The 12283-nt window shown below is 55.3% G+C and overlaps 1 protein-coding gene across 1 annotated transcript in view; it reads left to right on the top strand.

Annotated features, from left to right (window-relative positions):
- Window positions 1-574: 574 nt before the first annotated feature.
- The window catches only part of LOC142907858 (uncharacterized), a 36706-nt gene continuing 24997 nt past the window's right edge, over window positions 575-12283 (top strand). Inside the window, exons 1-2 of the mRNA XM_076057718.1 lie at window positions 575-682; window positions 4776-4841. Of these exons, the coding sequence (XP_075913833.1) occupies window positions 674-682; window positions 4776-4841 (75 nt within the window). The 5' untranslated portion in view covers window positions 575-673. The remainder of the gene's footprint in view (window positions 683-4775; window positions 4842-12283) is intronic.

A 12283-nucleotide genomic window follows, 5' to 3' on the forward strand; every position in this document is an offset into this window, starting at 1 on the left:
TTGTTGTTGTTGTGGTGGTGGTGATTGTTGTTGTGGTTGTTGTTGTTGTGGTAGTGATTGTTGTTGTTGTGGTAGTGATTGTTGTTGTTGTTGTGGTGATTGTTGTTGTTGTTGTGGTGGTGATTGTTGTTGTTGTGGTGGTGGTGATTGTTGTTGTTGTGGTTGTTGTGGTGGTGGTAGTGATTGTGTTGTTGTTGTTGTGGTGGTGGTAGTGATTGTTGTTGTTGTGGTGGGGTGGTGGTAGTGATTGTTGTTGTTGTTGTGGTTGTTGTTGTTGTGGTGGTGATTGTTGTTGTGGTTGTGTTGTTGTTGTGGTGGTGATTGTTGTTGTGGTTGTGGTTGTTGTGGTGGTGATTGTTGTGGTGGTTTGTGGTGGTGATTGTTGTTGTGGTGGTGGGGATTGTTGTTGTGGTGGTGGTGTGGTGGTAGTGATTGTTGTTGTTGGTTGTTGTGGTGGTGATTGTTGTTGTTGTTGTGGTGGTGATTGTTGTTGTTGTTGTTGTGGTGGTGATTGTTGTTGTGGTTGTTGTGGTGGTGGTGATTGTTGTTGTTGTTGTTGTTCAACATATGTGGCATCACGTGGCCTGGTGTGGCGTTCCACCCACACAGCGGCCTTCCAGCACCCCACTCTCACCCCCCCACCAACACAGCCCCCATACAGCCGGCCCTGCAGATGCCCTTGGTGAGTGGGTGGGTGGGTGGGTGTGTGCGTGAGTGGGTGAGTGAGTGGGTGAGTGGGTGAGTGAGTGAGTGAGTGGGGTGGGGGTGTGTGCGTGAGTGGGTGAGTGGGTGAGTGAGTGGGTGGGTGTGTGGGTGAGTGGGTGGGTGTGTGAGTGATTGAGTGGGTGAGTGAGTGAGTGAGTGGTGAGTGAGTGGGTGAGTGTGTGAGTGGGTAAGTGGGTGGGTGAGTGGGTGAGTGGGTGGGTGGGTGGGTGAGTGGGTGGGTGGGTGAGTGCGTTAGTGGGTGAGTGGGTGGGTGGGTGAGTGCGTGGGTGGGTGGGTGAGTGCGTGGGTGGGTGAGTGGGTGGGTGGGTGGGTGAGTGGGTGGGTGAGTGGGTGGGTGAGTGGGTGGGTGAGTGGGTGAGTGGGTGGGTGAGTGGGTGGGTGGGTGGGTGTGTGAGTGAGTGGGTGAGTGGGTGAGTGAGTGGGTGAGTGAGTGAGTGGGTGAGTGGGTGGGTGGGTGAGTGAGTGAGTGGGTGAGTGGGTGGGTGAGTGTGTGAGTGGGTAAGTGGGTGGGTGAGTGGGTGAGTGGGTGGGTGGGTGGGTGAGTGGGTGGGTGGGTGAGTGCATTAGTGGGTGAGTGGGGTGGGTGGGTGAGTGCGTGGGTGGGTGGGTGAGTGCGTGGGTGGGTGAGTGGGTGGGTGGGTGGGTGAGTGGGTGGGTGAGTGGGTGGGTGAGTGGGTGGGTGAGTGGGTGAGTGGGTGGGTGGTGGGTGGGTGGGTGGGTGTGTGAGTGAGTGGGTGAGTGGGTGAGTGGGTGAGTGAGTGAGTGGTGAGTGAGTGGGTGGGGAGTGAGTGAGTTGAGTGGGTGGGTGAGTGTGGGTGGGTAGTGGGTGGGTGAGTGGGTGAGTGGGTGGGTGGGTGTGGTGAGTGGGTGTGGGTGGGTGAGTGCGTTAGTGGGTGAGTGGGTGGGTGGGTGAGTGCGTGGGTGGGTGGGTGAGTGGTGGTGGGTGAGTGGGTGGGTGGGTGGGTGGGTGGGTGGGTGGGTGGGTGGGTGGGTGAGTGGGTGGGTGAGTGGGTGGGTGAGTGGGTGAGTGGGTGGGTGAGTGGGTGGGTGGGTGGGTGTGTGAGTGAGTGGGTGAGTGGGTGAGTGAGTGGGTGAGTGAGTGAGTGGGTGAGTGGGTGGGTGAGTGAGTGAGTGGGTGAGGTGGGTGGGTGAGTGTGTGGGTGATTGAGTGAGTAGGTGGGTGGGTGAATGTGTGAGTGAGTGGGTGAGTGAGTGGGTGAGTGTGTGTGTGAGTGAGTGGGTGAGTGAGTGGGTGGGTGAGTGTGTGTGTGAATGTGTGTGTGAGTGAGTGGGTGGGTGTGTGAGTGAGTGGGTGGGTGATTGTGTGAGTGGGTGGGTGGGTGTGTGGGTGAGTGAGTGGGTGGGTGGGCGTGTGAGTGAGTGGGTGAGTGAGTGGGTGGGTGTGTGGGGTGAGTGAGTGGGTGGGTGGGTGAGTGAGTGGGTGAATGTGTGAGTGAGTGGGTGAGTGAGTGGGTGAGTGTGTGTGTGAGTGAGTGGGTGAGTGGGTGAGTGAGGGTGGGTGAGTGAGTGGGTGAGTGAGTGGGTGGGTGAGTGGGTGAGTGAGTGAGTGAGTGGGTGGGTGAGTGAGTGAGTGGGTGAGTGAGTGAGTGATGTGGGTGGGTGGGTGAGTGGGTGGGTGGGTGAGTGGGTGAGTGAGTGAGTGCATGGGTGGGTGGGTGAGTGGGTGGGTGGGTGGGTGAGTGGGTGAGTGAGTGGGTGAGTGAGTGGGTGAGTGGGTGGGTGAGTGGGTGGGTGGGTGGGTGAGTGGGTGAGTGAATGGGTGGGTGTGTGGGTGAGTGGGTGGTGAGTGAGTGGGAGAGTGAGTGAGTGAGGTGGGTGGGTGGGTGGGTGAGTGAGTGAGTGAGTGGGTGAGTGAGTGGGTGAGTGAGTGGGTGGGTGTGTGGGTGAGTGAGTGGGTGGGTGGGTGAGTGAGTGGGTGAATGTGTGAGTGAGTGGGTGAGTGAGTGGGTGGGTGAGTGAGTGGGTGAGTGAGTGGGTGGGTGAGTGGGTGAGTGAGTGAGTGGATGGGTGAGTGAGTGAGGGGTGAGTGAGTGAGTGGGTGGGTGGGTGGGTGAGTGGGTGAGTGAGTGAGTGCGTGAGTGGGTGGGTGAGTGAGTGGGTGAATGTGTGAGTGAGTGGGTGAGTGAGTGGGTGTGTGGGTGGGTGTGTGGGTGAGTGAGTGGGTGGGTGGGTGAGTGAGTGGGTGAATGTGTGAGTGAGTGGGTGAGTGAGTGGGTGAGTGTGTGTGTGAGTGAGTGGGTGAGTGGGTGAGTGAGTGGGTGGGTGAGTGAGTGGGTGAGTGAGTGGGTGGGTGAGTGGGTGAGTGCATGGGTGAGTGAGTGAGTGGGTGGGTGGGTGAGTGGGTGGGTGGGTGAGTGAGTGAGTGCATGGGTGGGTGGGTGAGTGGGTGGGTGGTGGGTGAGTGGGTGAGTGAGTGGGTGAGTGAGTGGGTGAGTGGGTGGGTGAGTGGGTTGGTGGGTGGGTGAGTGGGTGAGTGAATGGGTGGGTGTGTGGGTGAGTGGGTGGGTGTGTGAGTGAGTGGGTGAGTGAGTGAGTGAGTGGGTGGTGTGGTGAGTGAGTGAGTGGGTGAGTGAGTGGGTGAGTGAGTGGGTGGGTGTGTGGGTGAGTGAGTGGGTGGGTGTGAGTGAGTGGGTGAATGTGAGTGAGTGGGTGAGTGAGTGGTGTGAGTGAGTAGTGGGTGAGTGAGTGGGTGGTGAGTGAGTGAGTGGATGGGTGAGTGAGTGAGTGGGTGGTGAGTGAGTGGGTGAGGTGGTGGGTGAGTGAGTGAGTGCGTGAGTGGGTGGGTGAGTGAGTGAGTGAGTGGGTGAGTGGGTGGGTGGGTGGGTGGATGGGTCGGTGGGTGAGTGAGTGGGTGGGTGGGTGAGTGGGTGGGTGGGTGGGTGAGTGGGTGGGTGAGTGGGTGTGTGGGTGGGTGGGTGTGTGAGTGAGTGGTGGGTGAGTGAGTAGGTGAATGTGTGGGTGAGTGTGTGAATGAGTGGGTTGGTGTGTGAGTGAGTGAGTGGATGGGTGGGTGTGTGAGTGAGTGGATGGGTGTGTGTGTGAGTGAGTGGGTGAGTGAGTGGGTGAGTGAGTGGGTGGGTGGGTGAGTGGGTGAGTGAGTGAGTGCGTGAGTGGGTGGGTGGGTGAGTGAGTGAGTGGGTGGTTGAGTGGGTGAGTGGGTGGGTGAGTGGGTGGGTGGGTGGGTGAGTGGGTGGGTGGGTGAGTGGGTGGGTGGGTGGGTGAGTGGGTGGGTGGGTGGATGGGTGGGTGGGTGGGTGAGTGGGTGGGTGGGTGGGTGAGTGGGTGGGTGAGTGGGTGGGTGAGTGGGTGTGTGAGTGAGTGGGTGTGTGAGTGAGTGGTGGGGTGAGAGTAGGTGAATGTGTGGGTGAGTGAGTGGGTGAGTGTGTGAATGAGTGGGTGGGTGTGTGAGTGAGTGAGTGAGTGGGTGAGTGTGTGAATGAGTGGGTGGGTGGTGTATGTGTGAGTGGGTGAGTGAGTGGGTGAGTGGGGTGTGTGAGTGGGTGAGTGAGTGAGTGGGTGTGTGAGTGAGTGGTGGGTGAGTGAGTAGGTGAATGTGTGGGTGAGTGAGTGGGTGAGAGTGTGAATGAGTGGGTGGGTGTGTGAGTGAGTGAGTGGGTGAGTGTGTGAATGAGTGGGTGGGGTGTGTGTGTGTGTGAGTGGGTGAGGGTGAGGTGGGTGGGTGAGTGAGTGGGTGAATGTGTGTGTGAGTGAAATGGGGTGGTGTGTGTGAGTGAGTGGGTGGGTGATTGTGTGAGTGGGTGGGTGGGTGTGTGAGTGTGTGGGGGGTGAGTGGGTGAGTGTGTCAGTGGGTGGGTGTGTGAGTGGGTGGGTGGGTGAGTGAGTGAGTGTGTGAGTGAGTGGTGGGTGAGTGAGTGAGTGGGTGAATGTGTGGGTGAGTGAGTGGGTGAGTGTGTGAATGAGTGGGTGGGTGTGTGTGTGAGTAGGTGGGTGTGTGAGTGAGTGAGTGTGTGGGTGATGCCCTCTCTCCGTGCGTGTGCCTGGTTGTTCTTCCTCCCACCCTTGCCCAGCCACTGGGGCCTCAGGGTGCCCTGGGGACTCAGAACGCCCCCTACCCAGACTCCTTCCCCACAGCGGTGAGTCCATGGGTCTCCGTACCGTGAGTCTGTGTGGTGAGTGTGTGGTGAGTGTGTGGTGGGTCTCTGTGTGGTGAGTCTGTGGGTCTCCGTGCCGTGATTCTGTGTGGTGAGTGTGTGGTGAGTGTGTGGTGAGTGTGTGGTGAGTGTGTGGTGGGTCTCTGTGTGGTGAGTCTGTGGGTCTCCGTGCCGTGAGTCTGTGTGGTGAGTGTGTGGTGAGTGTGTGGTGAGTGTGTGGTGAGTGTGTGGTGGGTCTCTGTGTGGTGAGTCTGTGGGTCTCCGTGCCGTGAGTCTGTGTGGTGAGTGTGTGGTGAATGTGTGGTGAGTGTGTGGTGAGTGTGTGGTGAGTGTGTGGTGAGCTTGTGGGTCTCTGTGTGGTGAGTGTGTGGTGAGTGTGTGGTGAGCTTGTGGGTCTCTGTGTGGTGAGTCTGTGTAATGAGTCTATGGGTCTCCATGACATGAGTCTGTGTGGTGAATGTGTGGTGAGTGTGTGGTGAGTGTGTGGTGAGTCTCTGTGTGGTGAATGTGTGGTGAGTGTGGTGAGTGTGTGGGTCTCTGTGTGGTAGTCTGTGTGGTGAGTGTGTAGTGAGTCTGTGTGGTGAGTCTCTGTGTGGTGAGTCTGTGTGTGTTCTGTGTGTGGATTCTGTGTGGTGAGTGTGTGGTGAGTCTGTGTGGTGAGTCTCTGTGTGGTGAGGTTGTGGTGAGTGTGTGGTGAGTGTGTGGGTCTCTGTGTGGTGAGTCTGTGTGTGGTGAGTCTCTGTGTGGTGAGTGTGTGGTGAGTGTGTAGTGAGTCTCTGTGTGGTGAGTGTGTGGTGAGTCTCCGTGCCGTCAGTCTGTGTGGTGAGTTTGTGGTGAGTGTGTGTGGTGAGTCTGTGTGGTGAGTGTGTGGTGAGTGTGGTGAGTGTGTGTGGTAAGTCTGTGTGGTGAGTCTCTGTGTGGTGAGTCTATCGGTCTCCATGCCGTGAGTCTGTGTGGTGAGTCTGTGTGGTGAGTCTGTGTGTGGTGAGTCTCTGTGTGGTGAGTCTGTGTGGTGAATCCACGGGTCTCCGTGCCGTGAGTCTGCGTGGTGAGTGTGTGGTGATTGTGTGGTGAGTCTGTGTGGTGAGTCTGTGTGGTGAGGTTGTGGGTCTCTGTGTGGTGAGTCTGTGGGTCTCTGTGTGGTGAGTCTATGGGTCTCTGTGTGGTGAGTCTGTGGGTCTCTGTGTGGTGAGTCTGTGGGTCTCTGTGTGGTGAGTCTGTGGGTCTCTGTGTGGTGAGTCTATGGGTCTCTGTGTAGTGAGTCTATGGGTCTCTGTGTGAGTTAGTCTGTGGGTCTCTGTGTGGTGAGTCTATGGGTCACTGTGTGGTGAGTCTGTGGGTCTCTGTGTGGTGAGTCTATGGGTCTCTGTGTGGTGAGTCTGTGGGTCTCTGTGTGGTGAGTCTGTGGGTCTCTGTGTGGTGAGTCTATGGGTCTCTGTGTGGTGAGTCTGTGGGTCTCTGTGTGGTGAGTCTATGGGTCTCTGCGTGGTGAGTCTATGGGTCTCTGTGTGGTGAGTCTGTGGGTCTCTGTGTGGTGAGTCTGTGTGGTGAGTGTGTGGTGAGTGTGTGGTGAGTCTGTGGGTCTCTGTGTGGTGAGTCTGTGGGTCTCTGTGTGGTGACTCTATGGGTTTCTGTGTGGTGAGTTTGTGGGTCTCTGTGTGGTGAATCTGTGTGGTTAGTCTCTGTGTGGTGAGTCTGTGGGTCTCTGTGGTGAGTCTGTGGGTCTCTGTGTGGTGAGTCTGTGGGTCTCTGTGTGGTGAGTCTGTGGGTCTCTGGTGAGTCTATGGGTCTCTGTGTGGTGAGTCTGTGGGTTTCTGTGTGGTGAGTCTATGGGTCTCTGTGTGGTGAGTCTGTGGGTCCCTGTGTGAGTCTACTCACTGTGTGTGTCACTGTGTGTGTGTCGCTGTGTGTGTGTGTGTCACTGTGTGTGTGTCACTGTGTGTGTCACTGTGTGTGTGTCACTGTGTGTGTCACTGTGTGTGTGTCACTGTGTGTGTGCCACTGTGTGTGTGTGTCACTGTGTGTGTGCCACTGTGTGTGTGTGTCACTGTGTGTGTCACTGTGTGTGTGTGTGTCACTGTGTGTGTGTGTGTCACTGTGTGTGTCACTGTGTGTGTCACTGTGTGTGTGTGTCACTGTGTGTGTGTGTCACTGTGTGTGTCACTGTGTGTCTCACTATGTCACTGTGTGTGTCACTGTGTGTGTATCACTGTGTGTCACTGTGTGTGTGTCACTGTGTGTGTGTCACTGTGTGTGTCACTGTGTGTGTGTGTCACTGTGTGTGTCACTGTGTGTGTGTCACTGTGTGTGACACTGTGTGTGTCACTGTGTGTGTCACTGTGTGTGTCACTGTGTGTGTGTCACTGTGTGTGTCACTGTGTGTGTGTGTGTGTGTCACTGTGTGTGTCACTGTGTGTGTGTGTCACTGTGTGTGTCACTGTGTGCGTCTCTGTGTGTGTCACTGTGTGTGTGTGTATCACTGTGTGTGTCACTGTGTGTGTGTGTCACTGTGTGTGTGCGTCACTGTGTGTGTCACTGTGTGTGTCACTGTGTGTGTGTGTCACCGTGTGTGTCACTGTGTGTGTCACTGTGTGTCTCACTGTGTGTGTGTGTCACTGTGTGTGTCACTGTGTGTATCACTGTGTGTCACTGTGTGTGTCACTGTGTGTGTCACTGTGTGTGTGTGTCACTGTGTGTGACACTGTGTGTGTCACTGTGTGTGTCACTGTGTGTATCACTGTGTGTGTCACTGTGTGTCTCACTGTGTGTGTGTATCACTGTGTGTGTCACTGTGTGTGTCACTGTGTGTGTGTGTCACTGTGTGTGTCACTGTGTGTGTCACTGTGTGTATCACTGTGTGTGTGTGTCACTGTGTGTGTCACTGTGTGTCACTGTGTGTGTCACTGTGTGTGTCACTGTGTGTGTGTCACTGTGTGTGTCACTGTGTGTGTGTCACTGTGTGTGTGTGTCACTGTGTGTGTGTCACTGTGTGTGTCACTGTGTGTGTCACTGTGTGTCACTGTGTGTCACTGTGTGTGTCACTGTGTGTGTCACTGTGTGTGTGTCACTGTGTGTGTCACTGTGTGTGTCACTGTGTGTGTGTCACTGTGTGTGTCACTGTGTGTGTCACTATGTCACTGTGTGTGTGTCACTGTGTGTATCACTGTGTGTGTCACTGTGTGTGTCACTGTGTGTCACTATGTCACTATGTCACTGTGTGTGTGTCACTGTGTGTGTCACTGTGTGTGTCACTGTGTGTGTGTGTCACTGTGTGTGTCACTGTGTGTGTGTGTGTCACTGTGTGTGTCACTGTGTGTGTGTCACTGTGTGTGTCACTGTGTGTGTCACTGTGTGCATCACTGTGTGTGTGTGACACTGTGTGTGTCACTGTGTGTGTCACTGTGTGTGTCACTGTGTCACTGTGTGTGTCACTGTGTGTGTGTCACTGTGTGTGTCACTGTGTGTGTCACTGTGTGTGTGTCACTGTGTGTGTCACTGTGTGTGTCACTGTGTGTGTGTGTGTCACTGTGTGTGTGTGTCACTGTGTGTGTCACTGTGTGTGTCACTGTGTGTGTGTGTCACTGTGTGTGTCACTGTGTGTATCACTGTGTGTATCACTGTGTGTGTGTCACTGTGTGTGTCACTGTGTGTGTGTCACTGTGGGGAGCGATAGTGTAGCGGTTAGCGCGCTGCGCTATGAACCTGGCGACCTAGGTTCGATTCCCGCTCACGGCCAACACCAGTGACGATTATCTGAACCGGTTCCGGGCCTCCCCTAGGTCGACTCAGCCTCAAATGAGTACCTGGTGCGGTGTGTAAACATTGCCACTAGGGAGACAAAGGCGGTCGGGCGTGGTGTTGGCCACCCACCCCTTCGTGTACCGTTCCGGCCTTCATAGGTGCTCGCTAACAGCACTTGCCCCTACAGTCTGTTAAGGCTATATGGGGGATCTTTGTCTTTGTCTTTTTGTGTCACTGTGTGTGTGTCACTGTGTGTGTGTCACTGTGTGTGTGTCACTGTGTGTGTCACTGTGTGTGTGTCACTGTGTGTGTCACTGTGTGTGTGTCACTGTGTGTGTGTCACTGTGTGTGTCACTGTGTGTGTGTGTGTGTCACTGTGTGTGTCACTGTGTGTGTCACTGTGTGTGTGTCACTGTGTGTGTCACTGTGTGTATCACTGTGTGTGTGACACTGTGTGTGTGTGTGTCACTGTGTGTATCACTGTGTGTGACACTGTGTGTCACTGTGTGTCACTGTGTGTGTCACTGTGTGTGTCACTGTGTGTCACTGTGTGTGTCACTGTGTGTGTCACTGTGTGTGTGTCACTGTGTGTGTCACTGTGTGTGTGTGTCACTGTGTGTGTCACTGTGTGTGTCACTGTGTGTGTGTATCACTGTGTGTGTGTGTGTCACTGTGTGTGTCACTGTGTGTGTGTCACTGTGTGTGTCACTGTGTGTGTGTCACTGTGTGTGTGTGTCACTGTGTGTGTGTCACTGTGTGTGTGTCACTGTGTGTGTGTGTGTCACTGTGTGTGTGTATCACTGTGTGTGTGTCACTGTGTGTGTCACTGTGTGTGTGTCACTGTGTGTGTGTGTGTGTCACTGTGTGTGACACTGTGTGTGTATCACTGTGTGTGTGTCACTGTGTGTGTCACTGTGTGTGTCACTGTGTGTGTGTGTCACTGTGTGTGTCACTGTGTGTGTCACTGTGTGTGTGTGTGTCGCTGTGTGTGTCACTGTGTGTGTCACTGTGTGTGTGTGTCACTGTGTGTGTGTCACTGTGTGTGTTACTGTGTGTGTGTCACTGTGTGTGTCACTGTGTGTGTCACTGTGTGTGTGTCACTGTGTGTGTCACTGTGTGTGTCACTGTGTGTGTGTGACACTGTGTGTGTCACTGTGTGTTTCACTGTGTGTGTCACTGTGTGTGTCACTGTGTGTCTCACTGTGTGTGTGTGTCACTGTGTGTGTCACTGTGTGTGTCACTGTGTGTGACACTGTGTGTGTCACTGTGTGTGTCACTGTGTGTGTGTGTCACTGTGTGTGTCACTGTGTGTCACTGTGTGTGTGACACTGTGTGTGTCACTGTGTGTGTGTGTCACTGTGTGTGTGTGTGTCACTGTGTGTGTCACTGTGTGTCACTGTGTGTGTCACTGTGTGTGTGTCACTGTGTGTGTGTCACTGTGTGTGTGTGTCACTGTGTGTGTCACTGTGTGTCACTGTGTATGTCACTGTGTGTGTCACTGTGTGTGTGTGTCACTGTGTGTGTCACTGTGTGTGTCACTGTGTGTGTGTGTCACTGTGTGTGTCACTGTGTTTCACTGTGTGTGTGACACTGTGTGTGTCACTGTGTGTGTGTGTCACTGTGTGTGTGTGTGTCACTGTGTGTGTCACTGTGTGTGTCACTGTGTGTGTGTCACGGTGTGGCAAAAACAACCCCCTACCTCCTCGCGGTGCCGGACGGGCAACTCTGTCGTGGACAGTGCTGTGGGGGGAGTTCCAATTTTGATTGGCTCCTCCCCTCATGGCATATGTGTCCACCACAGGGGCTAAACGGGGGCTCTGGACGGGTGCGAGGGGCTGGTAACCCCTCCACCTTCAATTAATTACCACAAAACCACGAATTAAAGTGAAATATGTAACAACTAAGCTTGTGCCGGAGGCCCCGGGGGGCCAGGCGTCTATGACGTCTCCTGGCCAAACCCCAATTGGCGGAGCCAGGAGATTGAATACCTACCCTCGGGGCTACTCCAGAAACAACGAAAAGCCACTACGGGTGGCCACGTGGAATGTTCGAACGCTCACTGCAGAGGAGAGGCTGCCACTCCTCTGTCGGGAGCTGGACCGGTACCGCCTGGATCTATGCGGCATTCAGGAGGTCCGGTGGACCGGCTCTGGCTCCTGCCACCATGAGGGGTGGACAGTCCTCTACTCGGGGCAGCAGACTGCCAAACAACAGGGTGTGGGTCTTCTTTTGAATAAAAGAATGAAGGGGGCGTGGGAGCGTGGCGGTGAGGTGTGGGAAGCTGTAAGCCCCAGGCTACTTTGGGCTCGCCTTCCCATCAACCGGAGGCGAGGAATGGTGGTCGTGGTTACTTATGCCCCCACCGAAGATGAACATCCGTGGAGGGATGCAGGCAAAGCCGATGAGTCAGATGCCTTCTATGACCTCCTGTCACAGGTGCTGGCTAAAGTGGCCCCTCGGGATAGAGTCATCATGTTGGGTGACTTCAATGCCCGAGTTGGTCATGATACTGGCACCTGGTCTGGAGTGATTGGAGGGCATGGGCCAGATCAGCTCAATAACAACGGTAGGAGGCTGCTAGATTTTTGTGCAGCCCATGGGCTTGTAATTACCAACACGCTGTTCCGGCATCGGCGCATCCACACAACATCATGGATGCATGCCGGGTCCAAGCAAGAACATCTGCTGGACTACATAGTGACGGACCAGCGAATGCGAGCCCATGTCCTTGACACCAGGACCTACCGTGGAGCTGATCTGCCCTCTGACCATCGACTAGTCATCTGTAAGATGCGCCTGCCATTCTTCCACTCCGGTGGTGGGTGTACACCCAGGACCCCATTCCAACCTAAAGTGGCCTGGTCTCAGTTATCTGATGAAAGTTGCAAGCGAGAATTTCATCATCGCTTGCGGCTGGGATTGGCATCGTCCCCGACTCCTCCTGATGTCGAGGGTAAATGGGCGAGGTTTAGGACTGTGACTCATGCAGCTGCAATGGCTGCTTTGGGTACGCGGTCCAGACCTCCCCAGACACCCTGGATGACAGAGGAGTTGTTCAGGATGGTTGAGAAAAAGCGACAGGCCCACTGTCATCGGCTACAGAATCCCACGTCAGAGAATGAGGAGGCTTACCGCAGCCTTCGCTCGGAGGTTCGGAGAGCCGTGAGGCGCTGCAAGGATGGGTGGTGGTCGCGGGTTGCTGAGGAGATGGAGTCTGCCTCAGTGGCCCGTGATCACAAATCGCTATTTAACTCCATCAAAAAAGTAACCTGCAGCGCCACACCTATTACCATCATTAGGGGAAAAAACGGTGATCCAATTTCCGACCCCCAGGAACAGGTTCGCAGATTTGCTGAGCATTTCTGTGAGGTCCTGGGGGAGGGAAAATCCCTCAGCCAGGAAAACATCGTGGCACAAAGTGAGGATGACCCTGCTGAGGCTGCGGTGCCTCAAATATTGGATGAAGTCACCCCCTGTGAGTGGCTGGCTGAGGTGCCATCTGCTGAGGAAGTATTGAAGGCGATCCGGAGTCTGAGACCAGGAAAGGCAGCGGGCAGAGATGATCTCCCAAGCGAAATGCTGAGGGAGGGTGGCGTTTGTGCACAGACTGCCCTATATGACATCATAACAACAGTCTGGACCACTGGACGGGTTCCGCAGGATTGGAAGGATGCCCTGGTGGT

The sequence above is a fragment of the Petromyzon marinus genome, chromosome 84 (assembly GCF_048934315.1).
Source record: "Petromyzon marinus isolate PM22_M1 ecotype Great Lakes invasive population chromosome 84, UKy_Petmar_22M1.pri1.0, whole genome shotgun sequence".
NCBI classification, from domain to species: Eukaryota; Metazoa; Chordata; class Hyperoartia; order Petromyzontiformes; family Petromyzontidae; genus Petromyzon; species Petromyzon marinus.